A 22,639-nucleotide genomic window follows, 5' to 3' on the forward strand; every position below is an offset into this window, starting at 1 on the left:
AGATGCAGTACAGGAGGTTGACCTGGGGATATGCATTTTGGTCTTAGCTTGTGCAAATTAGCACAAGGCTTCTTAATTTCAAAACACAAAAGCATCAAAGGCACTCTAAGCATGACACTGATCTTTGGTCATGTGTAATTCTAGAGCTTAGGTGATGGCTGTAAGTAAATTAGAAAAAATAATGACGTATTTTAAAATGTCTCTGGTGTATTGGTTGCAGAATATACAGAAATTTTGCCCAAAGTCTTCCGTGTATGTGGCACTCAATAGGAAAAGGCAAGTAGAGGAATGTCTCTGTCTTGCAGTGTTCTTCATAAGAAGAGCGGAGTAAGTAGCAGCCAAATAAAGCTGTTGAATGTATCATGTGGCTTCCTTGAGAAGAGAGGCAAAATAATGAGAAGAGAGATTTCTGGGATAAGTAAGATGTTTTAGTTCTGTTCAGTAGTCACATGTTGCTCTTGACATGCTGCATTTACACGTAGATAAAAGAACTCAGAATACACATACAATCACAGCCAAAATATTCTAGAAATAGTAAAAATATTGATTCATGTTCCACTGAGTTTCTTTGTATGTAATGACGTACTATGCTACTCTGTCAGACTTTGCAGATGTTCAGGAGACTTTTAGCTGCTTTTATTTTTGTTTCAAGTGTTTAGTTCTCCTTTTTTTTAAATGCTCTTCCCCTTGGTGTTTCTATTCTGTAACTAAATAGGCAACACTTTTCCAGTGGTGGTTGAGCAAGCATCTGCCTTGCAGTTCAGAACCTCTGTCTGTGTGGAACTGCTGTATTTCTGCTCAAATAAAGGTCATGTGCATGCTTCCCACAAAGCTTTATTATCGAAGTGATTGCAAACTGCTCAGACAAGAGTGTGGTAGGAAGTTGTGAAATAGTGTGTAGGTATGAAGGAAAAAAAACCCTGACAAATGTGAAGTTGACAAGAGATAAGTTCAGTCAGTAATAGCTGGATTGTAAAAATGAAAGGTCAAACCTTCTTTCCTAGTCATGGAGAAAATTGTGCTTTACTGTCAACTATCAGCAATAAGTTCCTTCGTATTTATTGTCGTGTGTGTGTGAGAGAGAGAACAAAAAAAACCCAAACAAGAACACCTGTTAATGCTAAATGCTTACCTACAGTTTCCCCAGCTCTGGCATATTCCTGTCCCCATTTTCAGAAAAATGGATATTTAGTTATTCAAACATAACTGTGCATGCTGTTTTTCATCATTTCCTTGTCAGTGTTGCTGCTGGAGAAGACACAAAGTTTAGCAACCCTTGGGAAGCCTGAATTAGTTCATTATATCCACTGCAGAGTTTAGCAGTGGTTTCTTGAATCTGGTACGGGTATGTTTTGCAGCAGTGCAGTATCTCTTCTGGATATGAATAATGAAAATGAAAATATTTACAACATAGAGTACTCTGTTATAAATATTTGTGTGAGGAAAAAATCTCAGATTGGGTTTCCTGTCAGCTCTGCAGCTAACAATAATATTCACTTTGTAGTTGCTTTTTCCAGTAACACTAGTGAAATGATGTGCTCCACTTGTCAGAGTAGCTCTTGTTAGCAGCTTCAGAGATCTCCAGGGAGAAGTAGTCCCATTTTTACTGAATAAACTATGTCCAGACTTTGTTGTGCTTTGTGGCTGCAGATCTTAACTACGGTCCCATGTGTTACAAAATGTGTGCAGTGATGCATTACCTGATCTGTGTTATTAGCAGCCTAGCACCAAGAGAAGAGGTTTTAGTTCTCAACTGATAAAACTGCTGCTTTCATCCTAGCCTGTTAGCTGTGTGGGGGTGTTTTGGCATGTATCGTGCAATCTTTTAATTTCAAACGTAAAATGTTCCTTTTTTTTTAAGACTGATTTGGTAATCTTGTGTTTGGATAGAGTAAGAGCTGTAATGTAAGAGACTATTTTTATTCTTTCTGGTATATAATTTTCTATTATGATCGCTAACATATTTGTATCAAATATTAATGTTAGCTAATTTAGCAACTATGGAGGAAGGGTGCCCGTTGCCAGGGTTTACTTAAGATTGGAGTCTAAAGCCAGTTTTTGCATGTTTTGTCATGTGCTGTTAAATTATCTGAATATAGGTGTTTAATTTCTCTTCTGCTGCCTAGCAAAGGGATGCAAGATACGGAATTTGATTACAAATCCACTTAATTTCTTGTATTATTTCTAAGGACTGCAAGTTCACATTGGTGACAATAGCGAGGCTATTACAACTACATTGGGGAAGTCGTGCAGTGTTGCAAAACAATAGCGCACAGTACTACAGGAGAAGCTGAAGATTTGTACAGCAGCTTTAATTTGGGTGTGGCAAAGGACTTTGGTTGTCATCATCTACAACCAAGTGATCAGTCTGTCTTTCAAAACTTGAAGCAGATGCTTGACGACAAATGAGAGTTTCATTACTGTTCTGGGTAGGAAAGCACCCTTACATATTTTTCAAAGTAACAGTTTGTCTCTGAATGCCAGCAGTAAAGGCGAAGGATTAGATCTACCTGTCGTTAGTAATCAAACCTTCTGTTTCCGGCTTTATGAATAACTTGTTTTGTGACAGGCACAAGACACTAGTTAGTACTAGAAATGTATCCTATGCATGTACACATACGGGCTACGTTAGTGCATTGGCCATTCCAGTATTGTAAAATTTAATTTTTAAAACTCTGTGTACTTTTTAACTGGCTTTCAAATTATCTCCACAGCACGCAGCTTTTTTCCCGGCTTCCGAGCTGTAGACATTATTAGTGATGTAAACATTTTATCTGTGGAAGTTTTGATCTTTCAAGGTGAGAAGAGATGTTTTTTTTCTACAGGATTGGGGGAGTGGTTTTCTGTGTAAATATAGTCAGTCACCAGTCTACAGAGAAAATAACAGTTTTAGTGTTCCTGAAATAAACGTAAGTTGAAAACTTTGAAACTTGCATCTGTATCTCTAAATAGTCTGTATTCTTCTTAACAGAGTCAAATCTTGTTTATAAATACTACTGCTTGAGTAACCTCCCATCTAAATCAAACATACAGGGTACAACTTGAATGCAAAAACCGTGTGGTTTTGGGAGTGGCAATGACATATTTCATTGCCATGAAAACTAACAGGAGAAAAACTCTTTAAAGTTTTAACTTTTAAGTGAGGTTGTATTTGAAGAACCTTACTGCGTTCTTCTGAGTAAGTTAAGCTTCTGAAATAGAAGGTATTCCTCCTTAAATATTTAACTTCTGATGCTACTTTGGAGCAACAGTGTGGTTACTTTTTCAGCCTTTTGTGATACCAGACTGGGAGTAAATGTATACTGAATAGGTGTCTGATGCTATCCGTATCTAAGCTGTTGATTGCTGCTGACGTTGGAGAGCTGAAATAGGCTGTTGTTTCACTTCGGCAAAGAGAACTAACTGTGGATTAATTTCTCAATACCTGTGTTAGTAGATTCAGGGTTTTCTTCTTTTTTCAGTAGTTTTGAGTGATCTGTCATGGCCAACCTAAAGTAAAAATCTTCCTTGCTTATGCTACCTGTTGCTAGTTTGTATCTTCGGAAGGCTTCCCCCCCCCCAGCCGGCCCAGATAAGACTCCATGCTGCAGAAGTAGCCACGTTAAAAAGTACAAGAAGGAAATAACACTGTTAAGAGCTATGTCCTCACATACACAAGCTTTTTCAGACGCTGGTAAGTGGCTTGCTTAGTTTGGATTTTTACTAAAATATATCTTTCCATACCTGTAGAGATAAAAAATAGGGTTCTGATACTGATGGTGAATCCTTGGACATGGTCCATCTGCCAGCATAGGTGTCACTCCAGCTTGTCAGCACTGATAAGCTGTTGATTACAATGATGGCTTGTTACAGATGCAGGTGGTAGAGCAACATGATCCAACTGCATTGGGACTATACCAACAGCATGCAGGCTAGCACAAAGCAGCAAGCACTGCTTCTGCAAAGCATGGTTGCTCAGCAAAAGAAAGCTTGTGAAGGCAGTGGTTACATGGCCTTTCTTCTAGGGCTTTTGCTTGTCCAGATTACTTCAATCACTTACTTTTCAGCCTCAGCTAGCAAGACTGCAGTTGGTCAGTATCGATTCTTTTTTAAAAGTATTATTGCCCTCAATCTTTTGAATTAAATGTTTTTAGCTATAAGTAGCTGCTGTTAGTGAGAATCTACAGTTTGGCCGGTGATTAAATGCTGAATTTTTTCCTACTTAGCTGCCTTTTTCAAAATACACTTTTTATTTGTGTATATTGTTTGGAGGATATTATTACAGGTAGCTGATTTCCAGGTGGCCGGGGAGTTAGCTGACCAATCAACACTATGTAATGCACACTTAACCTGTGAATTAATTGCAAGACTACTGTTAGCAGGAGGTGTGTACCTTCAGGGATATGCTTTCCCCTGCAGCGCGTTTGTGTAGTCTGTCACCCCATTAGTTACACCACTACAGCTGTAAACAGAACCACTGAAATGAGCTGTGTTGTGTGACATCCAGAACTCTGAAAGAAAACAAAACACATGTCTTTTTGGAGAGTTTAATTATTCTGGATCAATGAAAGATCTTTTATAAGTGTGGGAGTGATGTCCTCCTTGCAAGCAGTGCAACGGGGGACAAACTGGTATGAGCACAGAAACAAGGATTTGGCTGGGGAAGGTAGTTGCTTGTTAAACTGACTGACAGGAAACACATTAAGCTACATTTTGATTCTGCCTCCTAAAACAGTATTTCAGATTTGTTTCTATTCCTGAGGTATATAGAAAAGTGTTGGGAAAAATAGCCTCTCAAGTGGTGTGCTTTGTAGACTGTGGAAACACCTAGAATTAGAGCTGAAATGGAGCTTTATGTAAGCATTCTGTTAAAGTCATCGAGCACTTCCCTGCTCTTGGCACCTGTAAATGTAGTCTAATCTAATAGGTCTCTGTCCTTCCCCAAAATAATGAAATTAGCAGATTTCCTGCTTTTCTAAAAGCCCTGCAAACAAAGTAAATTTCAATTCCAAAAACTTACTTAGACATCACTTGGGTGGGGTTTGGGGCTTTTCATGTGTGTGTGTGCATGCATGTCTGGAATGTATTGGCTTCTGGGTGAATTTACTGTAATTGAGCCTACTATTAATCAGCTGAAATTGGAATCTTAATGAATGTATTTTGGATATGTAGACAGTACATATACCGAATGATATCTAACTTTATGCAGCAGTAGAGCGCCCCATGTTCTTTCTGAACTCTTACTTGGCTTGTCTTACCACATCACCTAAAATGGTATTTTCAGTGGGTAGTTCTTACACTGTCTTTAGGGGAGACTTCAGGGGATTTCAGTTTTTCCTGTATCTGATTATATGCACGTGCTTGGACTATAATGCTGCTGCCTGCTTTATTCTAGTTGTCCATTTTTGGTTGGCACAGCAACTTGTAAGAACCATTTTTAAACAACTGTTTCAGAGTCCTTTAATAGCAGTATACTGAAGATGAAAGAATACTGCGTGGTGGTTGCTTAGTCCATCTGGAAACGGGAGACTTGGTTTGAGCTTGGTTGTAGATCCCATGTTCTCAAATACTAGAATGTATTTACTGGACAAACAGTAAGGCTACACTCTTGCCTCTTCTGCAACTCTGTATAATTAGACATAATAGGTAGCAGGATCTTCTATGATGTAAAGTTACAAAGCAGTTGGTGTCTCAAAATAGCTCTCAATTCTTCAGTAAAAGTAACTTCCTTGCTGCATGTAACTGGAAAAACTGGTGGGTGGAAGAAAAGCTAGTCCTTTTCTTACAGGCATATGCAACTGAAGGAAGAAAATGAGGGGGAGAGAACAGTCTCCGTACTGTATTTTTGGTGCTGTTACAGTCTCCAAATTGTCATGACAACTAATACTATTTTTCTCTTCAGAATCATGAAACTGCACTTTAAGGTCATGATTATCTTCCAGCTGATAAATGCTTAGGATGCATTGTTGAATTCACTGTTTTATGTTCCCTTCTATGGTTACAGTTTTATCTTAGGGAAGAGACTTGCAAAACAGCATATGCAGTTATTCCAAATCTCCTTCCTTAAGGGTGACTTGGACTATATAGCCAGATAGCATCCCAAACAGTATTGCGTCTGTATGGACAGTCACACTTTGAGCGTGTGGAGCTTTTAACCTCAGGCCATCAAGCTATTTTTGGTGATGAGAAGGAAGTAACAAATGACCTGATGCTTGGCATACTCCAGATCTGCATCAGACAAATTCTGTTTGAAATGTTTCCTTTCTGAGAGTCAGCACCAAATACAGATCTGTAGTATTTCTTTTGGAGCTAGCCTTAGGGATATCTGCCACACAGGAAATTTTACATATGGGTTATTGCTATGAGCTGTTCTTCTGTGAGCTTCCAACAGCTCAATGTTACCATAATTTCATCAGCAGTACTAGTCAGTTGTACTGAAGATATTATCCAAAGCAGTAATTTTTACGGCCATGTAAAGGTAGTACAAAGAGTAAAAATTGATTATCCTGATGCAGTAGCCTAATCTTGATTTTTGAACTCTGCAAGCCCAGTAGGATATTCTGAAATCTGTCCTGGTGCAGTCATGGAGATGTATGTAAGTAAACTAGATACTGGAGTTTGGTTTTTTGTTTTTTTTTTTCATCTGCAGTTCACCATAGACCCCTTCTTAATTCTCTTTTAACAAGGCTTCTGCATGTGGACTTGCTGACTAACTATAACAGGGAATGTGACACATCCAGTCCTATTAAATATCAGAGTAGTGATTCATCAGGTGCTGAGTAACAGTCAGTGGATGTATGAGACTTAAAGGAAGAGGAAGCATCTTGCTGTACAGCCTACTCTTGTGTAATTGTTGGATCTATGTATTTCTAAAATACTCAGTGGAGAGATGACTTTAAGCTAAGAGGTGAGGTGGTCTATATAGTCTTAATTTCTGGTGTTCTGTTAAAACCTGTGCTGTGGTTCTTAAGCAACAGCACATGCCATTAAAACTCAGAACGTAAAATGTTTCAGCATGGCAAGAACTGCAGTTACGCATTCCAAGTGGGTATTTGACTTTCTGCTCTATTATGTATTCCCATAAATGGCTACAGTCTGGACTAAGTAGGTTACTTGTCGAGCCTGAAGCAAGAAGTGCTGCTTGGTATGGGCTAATTATGCTTTTTCTGAGATCTTCAGAACTGAAACTTCCCAGAGCTTTGGGCAGAAACAATCCAAATGAGACTGTGAAGAATCACCTTTTGCTCAGATCTCTGATACAGAAACTTTTACCCTGCCCATTTGTTAGTCTTGCAATTCATTTTCACATTTCAATGTTACTCTGAAGTTATAATTGAACATTTTCAGGCCAATTATAAAAGCTAATTTTAGGGAAGGGGATCCAAGCCCTACTTCTGTAGGAAAGCAGGCTGCCTTTGCTGCTGAAGGCTGGTTCTGGGAGCCTTCAGAGGTCACTGTCACAGACTGCTGCTATTAGGGCCATCATATTGAGCCTGCATATGTTGCATGCAGCTCTGAATCAAGTCAGCCAAACTGGGCTGCCCTAGTCCCTTGGCATGTTAAGAGACTCACTACTCTCAGAGTGAGCATACTCAAAAGTAATAAGACTTAAGTAAGTGCACGTGATATTCTTTGTTTCAAGGAACAACTCTTCTAGAGCATCACCTCTGCAGACTCTGAGCATACACGCTTTTTCCAGACATGCCCCACAGCTGAAGCTACAGGAGACTGACTGGTGGAAGCTTTCAAATCTTGTGGTTTAGCTACCTGATCAGTTGTTGGCCTCTGGGCTTAAACCAAACTCTTCCTCCTAGATATTGTTTAAGACTGGAGGGTAAGGGAGTATCTACAATACAGCTAGATTTTCCCCCCCCTCCCCCCCTAGTCCTGTACTTACAACAGAGGCTCTGTTGTAAGCAAGCACTTTTTTTTTTCTTTAGATTTAATATTCTTTTCTCTTGTTCTGTAACAGATCTGGTCCTCACTTAAATAATAATCTCAGATCCAGCTTGAGCCCTTCTGGAGCTTAGCTTTCACCAAATTATTTGCCTCAGACAGCTCTATAGATTTAGAAAAACAAACATGGTCTTCAACATTTAATCAAAGTTTAACAATGCTGTCATGTCCCACTGCATTTCTAAGTCTTTATGTGGTCAGTGTTGCCATGAGTAGCTGTGTAAGCCACTTCCTTCTTTTTGGAAGATTTCTTCCCCTGCTCAACTCCCACCATTTGACACAGGAACAAGTAAATACTAATTCTCAGTAGCAAAATTCATTAAAGTTGGCATTTAGCCTATCAGGTGTGGACTAAATTAGTGAAACATTATGATGGCTACTGCACAAATGTATAATTAAGTATTCTTAAGTAACTAGCTTCAAATTAGTAAGTTACTTGTTAAATGCAATGTGGTTTGTCTCATTGGCTTTCCCAGTTGGAACTGCAACTAGGTTAAGGCTACAAAAATAGCTGTAATGGGGAGTTTGCAGTAGTCTTTCTGCTGAAATGAGAGTCCTTCTGGACTAGAAATCTATTCCAATGTTCCCTGGGCCTTATTGTTAAAAGGTAGCAATGCTTAATTTCAGATCAAATAGAAGCCTGCTAGCTTTCTGTTTGTAAAGTTAAGGGAAATTTCTATACTAAAATAGCTTATTCAGTATTTTTCTGCTTTTTTCCTCCTTGCACCCCATCCTGAATCAAGGCAATTTTCCCCCCCCATTCTAATGTTCATTTTTCCTCTTTCTCCATGTGCAGTTAATGGAAATGAAAGTAATAGGATTTTTTTTTTCCTTACCACAGGTAAAGATCAAGTCTCATAAACAGGTTGAGCCTACATTCTGATAACTTACTGTCAGATTCTTTTCCAAATTAAGTAAGTCACCTTGGTATTGTTTTAACTACATGTTGCCACAACAGGGAAGACTGCTATGCAGCACTCTGTTATGTACTACTATCCACTGCAAAATGCACATACTCTTGAATTGTTTCTTGCTGGACTTTACGCCTTTCCACAACAAACAAAAAAATCAGAGCATGCTCTTCAAAGGAGCTTTTTAGATAGCTACTTATTAGAGACCATGGCAACTTGGAAATTCTGAAGCAGCAAGTAGGTGGTTCTGTTCCTGCCTGTATCTTCTGACATATTGTGGAACATCTTCCTTCCACTTTATCTTGTAAATATACACAACTATTCTTGCTCTTCTCATTTAACCCTGAAGCCTGACTTTGTAACTGTTGTTATAATTCCCATCCCTAATTCTGAATGGCTGTCACTGAAAGGATTGGATGGATGGCTTTTAAGTTCCATTTAGCAGTTTGTCAGCAACACTTCAGGTGTAGAATAAAGATGAAGAGAATCAAGTAGACTCTCTGCAGGATGGAAAGGTCAGCCCTCAGCTAATGTTTAGAGTGCTGAAGAGTTTCCTGATTGGCAGTCACTAATGACTCAAACAGCTGAATCACCAGTAAACTTCAGTAGGAGATTCAGTTTGGAGAAATGCAACACAGAACTAAAGGCTGACTCAGCATAACAGCTATACTATTGCCTCAGGAGGAGACACTGGAAGAGGCTGCCTGTCACAGTCATGGTTAATGTTGGCTCAGGCAGGCCTGATGGAGAGAGTTCCAGCAGCCTTTGAAAGCTATGCTCAGCTGGAGAGGCAAGAGTTAGGTAGCTAGACTGCAGTTAAGGCTTAAACCTGAGCCAGCCACCAAGTACCAAGACAGACCCATCTATCTCTAGTGACTTTCCCTTGTCACAACAAGGAGGTAGAACTTGTATCTTGTAATCCCATTAGAGAAGAGACTGTAGAAGGCCAGGTGTTTTTTTCAAAAGGAAAAAAGTGTATTAAAAAAAAAAACAAACAAAAACCAAACCTGTAAGGGAAAGCTTTTGTTTTAAGGGCTGGTGATCATTAGCATGTAGTACTAAAGCTGAGGAGTTTGATTCATCAGAAAAGTATGCATTTCAGATTAAGATGACCAATAGAATTTTAACTGCATGTACAAACAAGACTTCAATTTTAACTGAGTTTTAAGGTGGTGAACAGAATGGTTTGTTACCTTGTCTTTCAAGACTTTGAAGTGACTAGAATAGACAGTCTTTTTTCCTAGGAAGTGGGGAAAGAAAGCAGGAAAGCTTGTTCTCAACTCCTAGGAAGGTCAACAAGTGATAAAGCTGTTTCAGAAACTAAACCTGAATGAAGCTGTTTAGAAATAGTTTAGCTCTTCAAGCATTAATTCCAGATACATTGCTTAATAGATCTCAGCTTTAGAACTTAACACAAGCACTATTTTAAACTGAAATAGTTTTTAATTTCTCCTACTCTTCAGATAAGCCTAGGTTTAATACTTCTGATTAGAATCCTTTTCATGAACTCTTGCTTGTTATATAGGCTGTTTGGAGTCATCAGCTGTGCACATCACCTTAAAACTGTAAACAGCTGTTTTACAGTTAGGTCTGTTCTCATCTTTTCTGCCAAGAGCAATCACAGACTGTCACTACGAAGGAACTGCAAATCGTGATACTGCTTAACCAAGGAATAACCAAGTACTAGTTTTTAATATTAAACTCTACGGTATAAACAAAAGACTTGTCAAATTTTTAAGCAGATTGTTTTTCTGTACCTGGCCTGGGTCAGATGGAGTGCTGTAGTAAGAAGCAGCAACACCAGCCTGATAATATCTTTCCTTCTTAATGTCTGTTTTGATACAGAGTACAGTTGCTTCTTAATGATGCTGGCCTATACTCTTTTGAAATAAAAGCTAACAGACAGTAAAATGGAAAATTTATTAGTGCAAGTTGGTCGCTCAGTTTCTTCCAACAAATACATAATAGCATCCCATGCTTAATACATTATAAACAAACCTGTTCTAAGTTAAGAAAAGTTGAACTTGTCTTGAAGTAACAATGTGTTACATATTGTCATCGTCTGATTCATCTTCCTCTTTCAAAGATTCCTATTTTAAAAAAAAGTTTAATTAAAAAAATACCTTAACAGTTGTTTTATAATTCAGCCTATAATAAGCAAAATGAGTTTTGCTGTAGTTTCACAATCCTCTCAATCTCCCCAAAGCCTTGTTGTATTCTATGATTCTAGTTCATATCTTTAGGAGGTAATACTGAGCACCATCATTACTTCTAGAACAAAAGCAAAGCTGTTAAATGCTGGAAGTCTAACTTTCTCCAGCTGGTTATCTTTAAAAACTGTTCTAGGCAACATGACTTACTACCTCTCCTGCTCACTCATACCCACTGTTGAAGAGTTAATACATTTACTTCTGAAGCAGCACGCCACCTGTGCAAGCCTGCTGAATTACACTGTTCTTGAAAGAAAACTAACCCTGATTACACTGTGAACTTCACTCATCTCCCTTCAGAATAACATCAGCTAACCCTGAAGTGATACATGTAACTACACATTTTCCAGTCATCACAACAGTAGAAGCCTAACCTTCAGTTAGTTCCCTGTGCTCTAGACTTGCCTGTCAAATGGAGCACTGAGATGACACCAAAATCAGACCTTACCTTGGCATATTTTTCTGCTTCTTCCCTGATGTCTTTGGGAACAATTTCATGTTTTCCATTGGTTACTGCCAATAAAAAGAGTACATCTTAAGTAGAATTCACACAAAGACCTTAACGTACAGAGTGAAGTTAAGAACCAATGTTTTACTTTAGTTACAGAAAGTTATAAATTTTTTATAGTGTTTATAGAAGTTACAGAAGTGCATTACTTTCTCCAACCCAGCTGAGTTCCAGCTCAAAAGCTTTATCCTTTACTTCATCATGAACTATGTAGATTCTGGAAGGAACAGAAAAAGTACAGATTAGAACAGATTGATCAATAGGCTAAATATACTTTCTTCCTTTCACAGATTTCTTCTGTTGAAGTACTCTTCTTATGTTTAATAGAAGCTCTCCCCATGCTTTCTCTCCTGCCCACACACACACACAAAAAAAACCCCACAAGAGAATTTTCCAGGCTTAATTGCTAGTATAACAACACATTAAATGATTACAGTTAAGATGCAGGTTGAGATGTTCCAGTTATCCTAATGTCATGGTTTAACCCCAGCCAGCAACTAAGCACCACACAGCTACTCACTCACTCCCCCACCCGCCCCAGTGGGATGGGGGAGAGAATTGGAAGGAAAAAGGTAAAACTTGTGAGTTAAGAACAGTTTAATAGAACAGAAATGAAGAAACTAATAATGATAACAATAATAAAATGACAATAATAATAAAAGCATTGGAATATGCAAAACAAGTGATGCACAATGCAATTGCTTGCCACTTGCTGACCAATGCCCAGCTAGTTCCCAAGCAGCAATCCACACCCCCCTGGCCAACTCCCCCCAGTTTATATACTGGGCATGACATCACACAGTATGGAATACCCCTTTGGCCAGTTTGGGTCAGCTGCCCTGGCTGTGTCCCCTCCCAACTCCTTGTGCCCCTCCAACCTTCTTGCTGGCTGGGCATGAGAAGCTGAAAAATCCTTGACTTAGTATGAACACTACTTAGCAACAACTGAAAACATCAGTGTGTTATCAGCATTCTTCTCATACTGGACCCAAAACATAACACTACACCAGCTACTAGAAAGAAAATTAACTCTATCCCAGCCATAACCAGGACACCTAATTAGAACAAACATTAAGATTCAAATACTGCAAAACCAAGGCTATGTCATCATTGCCTGCTTCCACTAGATCAGTTATAATACAGTTAGGAGTGTCCTATATTTCTTCTGTAAATCTTATTTCAGTTTACACTTAAGACTAAATCCCTAAACTGTAGTATCTTGTGTCTAATTAGAAGCCTGTACATAGATCTCCATATAGACTGCCATGCTTATGGCAAACATGATGGTAATCAGCACTTAAGCTACAAGTGGTATGACAGCATATGCAGTACCATCCAGAATAGTAAAATCACTCCTTAGTCTGTAGGATAAATGTTACACTATAATAGCAATACTGATTTGACTGCATCATAGTATTCAGTCCTCAGTGGCACAACACGTAAACAAACCATAACACCCCTGAGTTCAGACATACACTCAAAACAATAGTAGAACATACAATAACTTGTGGCTTCACTTGTTGAGAAGGTTGTATTCCTTAGTTTGTTTCAGAAAGCATTAGTAAGACAAAAGCTGAAAAATACCAGCTATTTCTAGCCAACATAGAAAGCTTGGAGGTAGTGGGGGAAGGAAGGATACCTTCAGCACCACACTAAGTACTTCCAATTAAAGTTTGATAAAAGTACTGTGAAACAAATATAAACAACAAAGTTAACATTGGTGTCCCGGGAAATGTCACTATATGCTTATGTTCTTCTGACACCCTTCTGTCACTGTTAGACTGGACTTACTGATCATTGCCTAAGACGATCTAGAGGCCTTTCTTAATGTGTTCAGCTGGTTACAAGCCTTTTGCAATAAAGCATACCACTACAAGCTCTTGAAGAAATCATTACTCTGGACTCTGGCTAGTATTTTAGGGTTAAAAAAAATGATTAAAATCTTTGCGGCCTTGCTAAATGCTACTAAGGAGCTGAATTTGAGCTGAAAAACAGAACTATATCTAGAGCTGCTGTTAAGTTTTGAGGTGAGGCAGAATTAAAGAACAGAAGTCTTTTCATTATTTGAAAATCTGTGCCTTATTTGTGCCATTTTAGAACTGCTTTGAGGTCCTTGCTAGGTTTCAAGAACAGAGATCCCACAAATTCTTTCCTCTAGCTGCTGCCATGACAGCCTCAGACACAAACTCTGAAATAAACTCACATGCTGCAACACCAATGACAGAAGCATATTTATTACTTCTTTATATCCTTCTAAGCCATAGCCATAAAATGCTGGAGATGATTACCATTTTGCAGCTGCAGGTTATTAAATTTGGGAGAAGCACAGAACACATGCATTAAAATGAAGCGTTGTAGATACCTGAAAGGATACTTGTATTTGTTTGAAGAGATACTAATTCACAAAGTATTTTCAAGATGGCTTACTACTGGCCAATTCATGCTCTACCTAGCAGAAAGTCTTCTCTCTTCCTGGTACCTTTTTTCCCCTCTCTAGTACATGACTTACTGAATGGTACCTTTTTTTTTTCCCTGTAAATACGCTATCCTCACATAGAGTTTGTGGGATTGGGATAGCATTAGTGACTACAGGCGATCATATCATTGATGTCTTCTGCTAAATTGCATCAGTAAATAGCAAATATTTCCAGTGTTTTCATGTGGTATCAAGCTTTATCATTTAAATGAGACCAGCTATATCCTATACACATCTTTAAACAAAGAGTTATACTTAGCTTCTTTCCTAAGCACTTGAGTCTTTTTTTAGGCAAATAGGAAGGCTGGGTCAAAGACCTCAGCTCCATTTCTGGACTGCTACTTAATGTCCGAAGCACCAGTTCAGTTCATTGTTCAATCTGTGTAACAAAGCGTACAGCTCTTTCTTCAGAATCAGGACACCAAGGAGTTTCCCCCATCTGTCACCTGATTTATGTATTTTAAAACCAGTGACTGTATTCAGACAGTGTAACCTTTAATCCACAGGTGCTACAAGTTGCACCTATAAGAAGTAGCGGATGAGATCAAAAGGCATACTTCTCACATCCGTCGGCATTTTTCAGTACTGAGTAGCATACCTCATCTCACAAGAAGAGAAAAAATATTAAAAGCAGAAGATACTAGAGAGTCAGCATGAGCACTGAGCTAGTAGAAATGAAACCTGGTACCCAGTTTAAAAGGAATAGTTTCAGTTTGAAACTATAGCAAGCTCACCAGTACAGATTTTTGTTGAGTTGGAAAAACAGGTTGGAGACTTACATTTTCGCAACCTCTTTAACAACATCACGGCAGGTCATTTCCTTCATCTGTAGACAAAAAAATACACAGCTTAAGAGAATATACTGGTTTCCATTTCCACAAGGCCAGAACATGAGTGGCTGCGTGCATGCCTAACGAGCTTACTATTCACTAGTGATAAAAGTGACAAAAAGTTAAGAGAAGAACTAAATTTATTCTCTACGATGAGTCTTTCAGCCTGCTATATGCAAGTAATTCTTCCAGTTAAGAATTTTACAACTGAAAGTTTCAAGCACTCATCAGCTGGAAGCTTAGGAGCTGAACAGATAAACCTTAGCATCGTAAAAGCTTGACTTGTTCTTAGATGCTTTATGATCAACTGACATAAAATAACCACATGTACAATACAGAGGAGGCACTGTATTTTCATGTATAATATTCATATTCTTTCTAGGTAGTATAGTAATACTTTCAGTCTTACCACCATTTTCTGCAAGCAATTCTGACTTTTAAGCAATGCCCTACATGGAGAATATTGTTCCAGTGTTACCTTGCTCAGGCACGCAGCTGGTTGTTACCAGCATCTCATTTTCTATTTTCTCACTGTTATATCACAGTCTTTCAACAGTTTCACAGTTAATTAAAACAAAGTCTCATGCCAGTTTCCATGACATAATAAACTTATGGTTTATAGGCCAAATCTCTTGCCAGTCAACTCTTCTGGAGTATGAAGTAGTAATACATTCTACTGTATTTCATTAATGCAGGGTTGAAACAAGATTACTCTCATTTCTTTTCTCAAGGTTTCATTTGCACAAACCAGATAGACATCAGCCTTTGATACTGCACTTGCAAAAAGGCACCTGTCATTATTCATTGGAACCAATGGGACATCAGTCACAAAATAGAATTCAATGCATTACACATTATACTGACACTTTCCGTAGCATAAAATGATTTTCAAGGTCAGAATAAGTTATTGTTTGTTTCTTTCTTTCCCCTTTATTTACACTGAGCTCAGAATGTAATCCATTAATTATTGTAGTTTACCATCTCTGTCCAATTCTCAAAATGTTTTCAAAACCGTAGTACAGAAGCTAGTTTTGAGACAGTAGTAAAGGAATTAAAACAACAACAATCCTTTGTTCATGTTGAGTGTCACAGCACTCTCTGAGGTGAGGCACACCCCCATGGAAGCAATGGGCCAGAGAAGAAATGCCCGTGCCTGGTTAGACAGACATGCCATCACAGTCCCATCCCAAGGAGCTTCCTGAACAGACAGAGACCCATTGCCCCAGCCCTTACATTTGTGACACTCGATCCGTAACACACACAGCACTGGCTGCCATGTGCAAATATAACTTGGGTCGCACAAACATTTAAATTGCTGTGTGTATTGATGCATATGAAGTTAGTAGTCAAATAGGAAAACCCACTGGTCTGCTGCTATCGTGCATATTTACAAAAGAGAAAAGTGAAGTAAATTTATTTTTTGCCGTTATCCTTTTCCCATCCCAGGTATGTTAATTCTGCAGACAATAAGAGTAAACACTAACAGTTTATCACAGGAATTAATTACGATTATGTCCATATATCAAAGAGTTGTACGTAGCATCAGAGCTGCATGAGAAGCACTGTAGAAGAGACCAAGAGATTCAAGTACTCTCCACATGACTACAAGTTTTCCCACAACTGAAGATTATCAGACATTCGTATAAGATGCAACAGATCAATGCAGTGTTTTCTGCTTGCACCCTCAGCTACATATGAGGGTTTCGCATACTGTGCCCCCCCGCCAGATAGAGTATCTGCTCTGCAGTACCTGTAAGGCAGGTTTAAAGTTTTGACTATCTGCTTGCCTCTTACTTTCCACCTGTAGTCATCTCTTCCACAGGAACAAGTCTTAGCTGACAGGCTACTGTAGGTGGTGTCACCCCACAAAAGCTTTTGCACTTCTTTTTCCCATTTGAGTTTTGACAAATTCATCTCTTCAAAATTAACTCTGACCTGGAAACCTGCCCAGTCTACGGTTAACAAAAAGCATCGGCATGCAAGACTGGACTTGCTTCACATTGCTGTGACAAGATCATACGCATTACTGAAGACATTCTGCAAACAAGCCATTAAATAAATGCAGTTAGGCCATATGGCACACCACTGTTCCCATGTACTAAATTTTACCAGCTCTACTGTAAAATTCAAGCAATACACACCCTTATTAGCTGTACAAAAACTCAGTCAATAAAACAAGTTTTTGAAAATCCCAGTACTGCACAGAAAATGAAATTTTTGAGGTAGATTATATATTACCCAACATTATCTTTCTGCCAATTTGCACACATGGCAATTGAAACTATGATTTTTCAGATGCCAAGATTACCGTATCAAGATCAGATGATGTTGTAGGCTTCCTACTTCTGATTTGGTATTCAAGCATCTGACCAGATTCAAGACTGAATGAAGCAAGCCTAGGAACATGGTAATTTTTCCTGTCATTTTTCAGTTATGATGCTACAGCACCATCAACAGACTATTCTTGAAAGCGTGACAATCATATGAACTGTGAACCTTTCCACAAACAGCTGTGATCTACTTCTGCAGACCAAAACCATAAATAAGATGCTAGCAGAGTACTAAAGAATAATTACATGAGACAGACCAGGGTTGTCCCATGTTAACTGTCTCCAATTCCAAGGGGGTCAGACATTAAAACAGAAGAGAAGGACAGATGTCTTTTAGGATTCTAACATAATTCTAAATCAGCTTAAGGCACAATTCAGTACATTTCAGTAGTCTTCTCCCCCCAGACAAGTTTTACACAGCCAACTGCTTGCAGGCTTCTTCAGAAGGCTACAAAACAACTTCTTGGTGTGCACTCACAGAACTTTCTTGTAACGCTTCAGAAAGTATAGTATTGTGCAAGCAGGAAATGCTGAACAGAAACAGCTCTTTTTGGTATCAGTGATGGTGTGCTGTATAGTTGTGCTCTTCCTAGTGTTCAAAGCACTAAGTCCTTTTCATCAGACATGTAAAGATGTTTTGAAAGGTGTATTACACTCAGTAACAGCAAGCTACTTGAACAGATCTTTTGAAAAAAGGCAGTACCTCAACACTAGTCAGCTGGGAAACACTATCTTACCTGGCAAGGATTTTATTTTTCTCCATTACATTTTCAGAGTCATAATATTCCAGTGGTTCAGCATTCTGCAGTTCCACTCATTGTCCTTAACAAGACCAGCTTTTTTCAACTTTTAAAATACAAGGATCATCTAAAACCTTTGGAAGAAATACATATACCAACCTGTACAATGCTGCCCTAAGGTTTTAATTCAGAATGAAAAACTTAGTTACACTTTTATATTCACTCAATGACTCTGCTCGCTGGCATGCATGGGAGCGTATGTTTATGCTTCCCGTTTTAAACATGTGCGCTCCCTACGGATTACCCATTGCCCAGGGGCAAGACTTGAGAAATACTGCTATTACAGAGGCTAAAACATCTCCTAGAGTGTACAAGAAAATACTCCATCTGCTTCTCCTGTACTTTACATATTCTAGGCATCCAAAAAGGTAACGTAATAAGCTAGGAGCATTTGTCTTGAAACGGCACAACAAAACTGTAACATCATACCTGAAGTTTTTCTATCTCTGTTTTTGCAGCCTGCCTGGCTTTACCAATGGCACACCCCCAATAACCCTGAAAAAAAAAGAAACAAAAAATACGCAAATTTCATTAAATACTAAGCCCTCTACAGTTCTTACTGTCACTTAGCATATGACAACCCCCACCCTACTCACACAGTGAGAAGGCTATATACAGTAAACCTTGGTATTGTTCTCTCTTGGGGCACATTCCCAAATTGTTGAATAGAACCTAATTAGAAGATTAAGTACTACCTCTGTTGATAGAAAAGAGAAGAGCTCAGTAGTTCCTGGACAGTGTTTCTGCTCAATTTGTTGCAATAGGTAATTTTTTTATTGTTATTATGGTAAATTGAAGAGAAAACTAGAATGCTACAGTTCCACAGGATCAAAAAAACCCAAACTCACCTACCATGAAAATATGTTGAAGTATAAGCACATAAAAATTAAGCACTTCTATTTCCCTCAACAGTTATGGTATTGGATATATTGAAAGAAAATGAAAAAAATCAGAACAGTGTGAGTGTGTATCGTCCTGTGTGTAATACACAGCTGAAGAGGCAGCACTAACAACAATTAACAAAAGTATCTATTTTGATTTGACTTGCTGTTAGCAGCCAGTGTCAGAGTAGCAGCCCTCTCATCTGAAGCTCTCTCTTACCCAAAGTACGTAGTGAATGGGGTATCACTACAAAACTTGCCCTTTTGGGGCAGCGCATGGGACTTGTCATTGGATATAGCCAGGTGGAATGAACTCCCAAATTTGAGAGACAAGCTTTAAATTAGTTTCTCGGAGACTGTACTTTCAAGAAATAAACAACATGTGTTTAACAAGGACACACAAATGAGCAAAACCCAGCTCTGTTCATTTTAAGCTGTGATTCACCAGAGATCTTCCCAGGCAAAAAGAGGAAAAATTAACAGCTCTTTTGGAACGACACTTACTATTTTCCCAACGAGGAACTTTTAAAAGGGGAACTTAGGCCAAGATGGAATTATTTTTGACACACTCACGTATGAAACTCCTGATGGATCAATCATGTACAGTTGTGCACCATCATCGTCATCATAGGACCCCAACATGAAACTGGATGAGAAAAGTAGAATTAGAAACATTTCTTCTACCAGCCCACACAGAATTACAGAGACTACACCAACTCATGTTCCCTACGTTCTTCCTGTAGCAAAACTCCTACTGTCCTGCTACATTATATTAAGCAATTTGTCTGAACAGTTCAGTGTTATCATGAGAGCCCAGCACCTGCAAGCTGCCAGAAACATTTTACTTATCTGTAACTAGACAGCAGATCTCCGTTTATTAGTCCCTTTGTACTATAACTGCATAGTAGTTGTAACCTACTCTTTAGCTGCCAGGGCAAGCAGGATGATTGCAGAGGAAAGTTCTGCTTTCACCACTGCAACAGATTTAGTAGCATCAACTCCTCAACTTCAAAATTTGAGGACAAACTGGCAACCTGTGTAGAGGCTTGGCATACTCTTACGCAAATCTGAGTTCTTCACCTAAGGTTTTACACACGCAAAAAAAGGGAAGGGAATCTGTTTACGAGATGATTTGTAGGTTACTAATTCCAAGTTTAAAAAAAGACTTTAGACAACCTAAATAATTCCAGCAATTGTGAAACAAAGGATCCTTACAAATATGGGTATGTTTGAAAGACTTACCTGCAACCAAAAGGTCTGACAGCACTGTATAGTGTGTATGCATGCACATACATAGCCACTCTGTCCGCAAGATGCTAAGCGGAAAAAGAAAAAGAACATTGGAAATGCTTCTTTACAGAAATAAGTAAACCTCAAGTAATAAAATTTAATTCTCCGTGTCAAAACCAAAAAATCTGAGTGAACTGCACCTATTTCTTACCTTCAGTGGAATATCATAACCATAGTTGGATCTAAAGTTAGAAGCCTCTTCTCTAGCTATGTCTGCCAAAGAACGAGCATCTGCCAGAAGTCCTGCTACTGCCTGAAATGAGAACTGTCATCAGCTAGGCCAAACACACCTTACAATAACTTAATAAAATTAATGAACAAAAGTCTGATTATATGACTCAGAGATCTTTACTGAATTCTGTGTACCACTACAAGCGAATTCAATCCAACTAGCCATCTGCTAACAAGCTTGAAACATGTCAGTATGATTATGTATTAATACAGAAAAGAATTTTTTCTCTAGGAAAATCAATAACCAAAATTATCTTCATGTTAAATAGTGTCTTATGATTTGCCATGACTACACTAACCCAAACAATACTTCATATAATATAGATTTGACAGCTAGTTTCAGGCATTTCTGTCACACAGTTAACAACCACTTGATATCATCCCGATATCACTACTACGGATTAGCCAGTAATCCATACACAAGTCTTTAAAGAATTCAGCTGATTCCCACACTGTTGAGAAGAGAATCTTGTATGCAGCATCTTTTCCCCTTAACACACCTTATTTGTTAACTGTGTAAAAAAGTATCACTTTAACACTTGTGTTTATATTTACATTCAAGTTTGAACAACTGGAATGCTGAAAAGCATTTAAAAAAATTTAAAACAGCCTCAAAATATGTATATCTTCCATTTTAAATTAGGGTTTTACTTATATACATGTGTGCAATCAAGAATAAATTACAGAAAACAGTAAAAAAAAAAACCACTGGCATTTCTGACTCAGTACACAGAAACATTAAAATTGCTTTCTTAATCCACTTCTTATTGATTCTCCAATTCATAGATTTCTACTTTTGAGGGGGGTCCCTTTCAATTTATGAAAAACAAATATTAAATAGCACCTCACCATTCCAACATGTCGATCAACATTAAAGAGACGTTTATTGGAACCCTCTTCATAAAGCTTGGACAGAACTAGTTTTTCTACTCCAAAGACAACACCATCTTTGCATCTTATCCCAATTGCTGTACTGAAAGACAAGATAAATCTAAGTTTCTCACACAGAAACAGAACTGTAGTGTAAAATATGTAACAGAGAATTAACAAAATACAAGAAACAATGACATAATTTCCCCAGTAGTAGATTTCTTACAGCTCCACTTTAGCATTAAAGACAAGGGGGGGAAAAAAGCCAAAGCTCACTGAACCTACAAACATTTTCTTAAATAAAGGAGGAGGGGGGTGCCAAAAGTTCCTACCCAAATAGTTTTGAACAGACTATATGCAGAGGTGACATTGTTTGGAGTGATGGCACAGCTGCTGCCCTGTCACCAAGCTGAACGATACTAGTATGAAAACCATGGACTGTTAAACCTCTCCTTTTGGCAAATTCACTGTTAATCTAGGAGATGCAACAACTTTTTCTCTAACCCTCAAAAAGTGCATCATCAGGCACAAATTACCAACCATGGCATGAACCATGATACAAAATACTTTCATTGATCCTTATTTGGCAGCGTGTGGCTACGATCAGACACTTGGGTGATCCAGTCCATGCCTTGCTAATCAATCCTCTTGCTGCCGCTAGTGCGCAGTTGGGATTTCTGCTTTACAGCATTCCTTTGTGTATACTCGAGGGAAGACAGATACTCGCAGAGAAGCTGGTGTAGCTTTAGCAGAACTCAGATGTCTTCAGTTTCTTGAGGAATACATATAAAGTTGTTATAAATTTATGAGGCCCTGAGCATGTCAGTCTTTCAGTGCCTCAATTCACAGCAGCTCTACTACCGTAACAGCTAAGCACCTCACACGCAGTAATGAGACCTGCAATCAGATTTTGCCCCAAAGCATAGAATTTTTATTGCCCTTAACACACATGAGTAAGTTTACTGCCTTCCTGTGCACTCTCCACAACATATCTGTTTCTAGCAAGCAAAAGTGATTCCTAGCAAACACGAAAAGTGACTTCTAGTAAGCGAAAGTGATTATACTACTTTTACACTTAATTGGAAGTCTCCTAAAATGAACCTAGGGACACAGTTGCTGGGAATTAATTTTAACACCACAATTCTATCTACGATGCCATCATGGTTGTCTAGTCCAATCACACTGCTTTAAAAGAGGCCAACAAACATAGAGATGCAGATATTTGTATCTTACCTACTATTCTCCACAGCTTTCATAGCATATTCAACTTGAAATACTCTGCCATCTGGAGAAAACGTGGAAGCTGACAGGTCGTACTGAAGAAGAAAACACACTACTCAGGAAAAAAAAAAGTTATATCCCAGTAT

General features: G+C 38.5%; 1 protein-coding gene across 7 annotated transcripts in view; it reads right to left on the bottom strand.

The window, feature by feature from the left end:
• Nucleotides 1–406: 406 nt before the first annotated feature.
• The window catches only part of PSMA3 (proteasome 20S subunit alpha 3), a 23,195-nt gene continuing 962 nt past the window's right edge, over nucleotides 407–22,639 (bottom strand). Inside the window, exons 2-14 of one of the 7 annotated variants that reach the window (XR_008234614.1) lie at nucleotides 22,506–22,588; nucleotides 21,252–21,375; nucleotides 20,323–20,424; nucleotides 20,124–20,197; nucleotides 19,455–19,527; nucleotides 18,430–18,495; nucleotides 14,820–14,866; nucleotides 11,714–11,781; nucleotides 11,505–11,569; nucleotides 10,845–10,936; nucleotides 10,604–10,741; nucleotides 10,040–10,129; nucleotides 407–4,490 (exon numbers count right to left, since the gene is read on the bottom strand). Coding sequence is in view for 4 of the 7 variants with exons in the window: in XM_052783517.1 (XP_052639477.1) it covers nucleotides 10,892–10,936; nucleotides 11,505–11,569; nucleotides 11,714–11,781; nucleotides 14,820–14,866; nucleotides 18,430–18,495; nucleotides 19,455–19,527; nucleotides 20,124–20,197; nucleotides 20,323–20,424; nucleotides 21,252–21,375; nucleotides 22,506–22,588 (747 nt within the window). In the remaining 3 variants the exon portion in view is untranslated. The other 6 variants (XR_008234616.1, XR_008234615.1, XM_052783517.1 and 3 more) reach the window with 6 other exon arrangements.

The sequence above is a fragment of the Harpia harpyja genome, chromosome 3 (assembly GCF_026419915.1).
Source record: "Harpia harpyja isolate bHarHar1 chromosome 3, bHarHar1 primary haplotype, whole genome shotgun sequence".
In the NCBI taxonomy this organism is placed as follows: Eukaryota; Metazoa; Chordata; class Aves; order Accipitriformes; family Accipitridae; genus Harpia; species Harpia harpyja.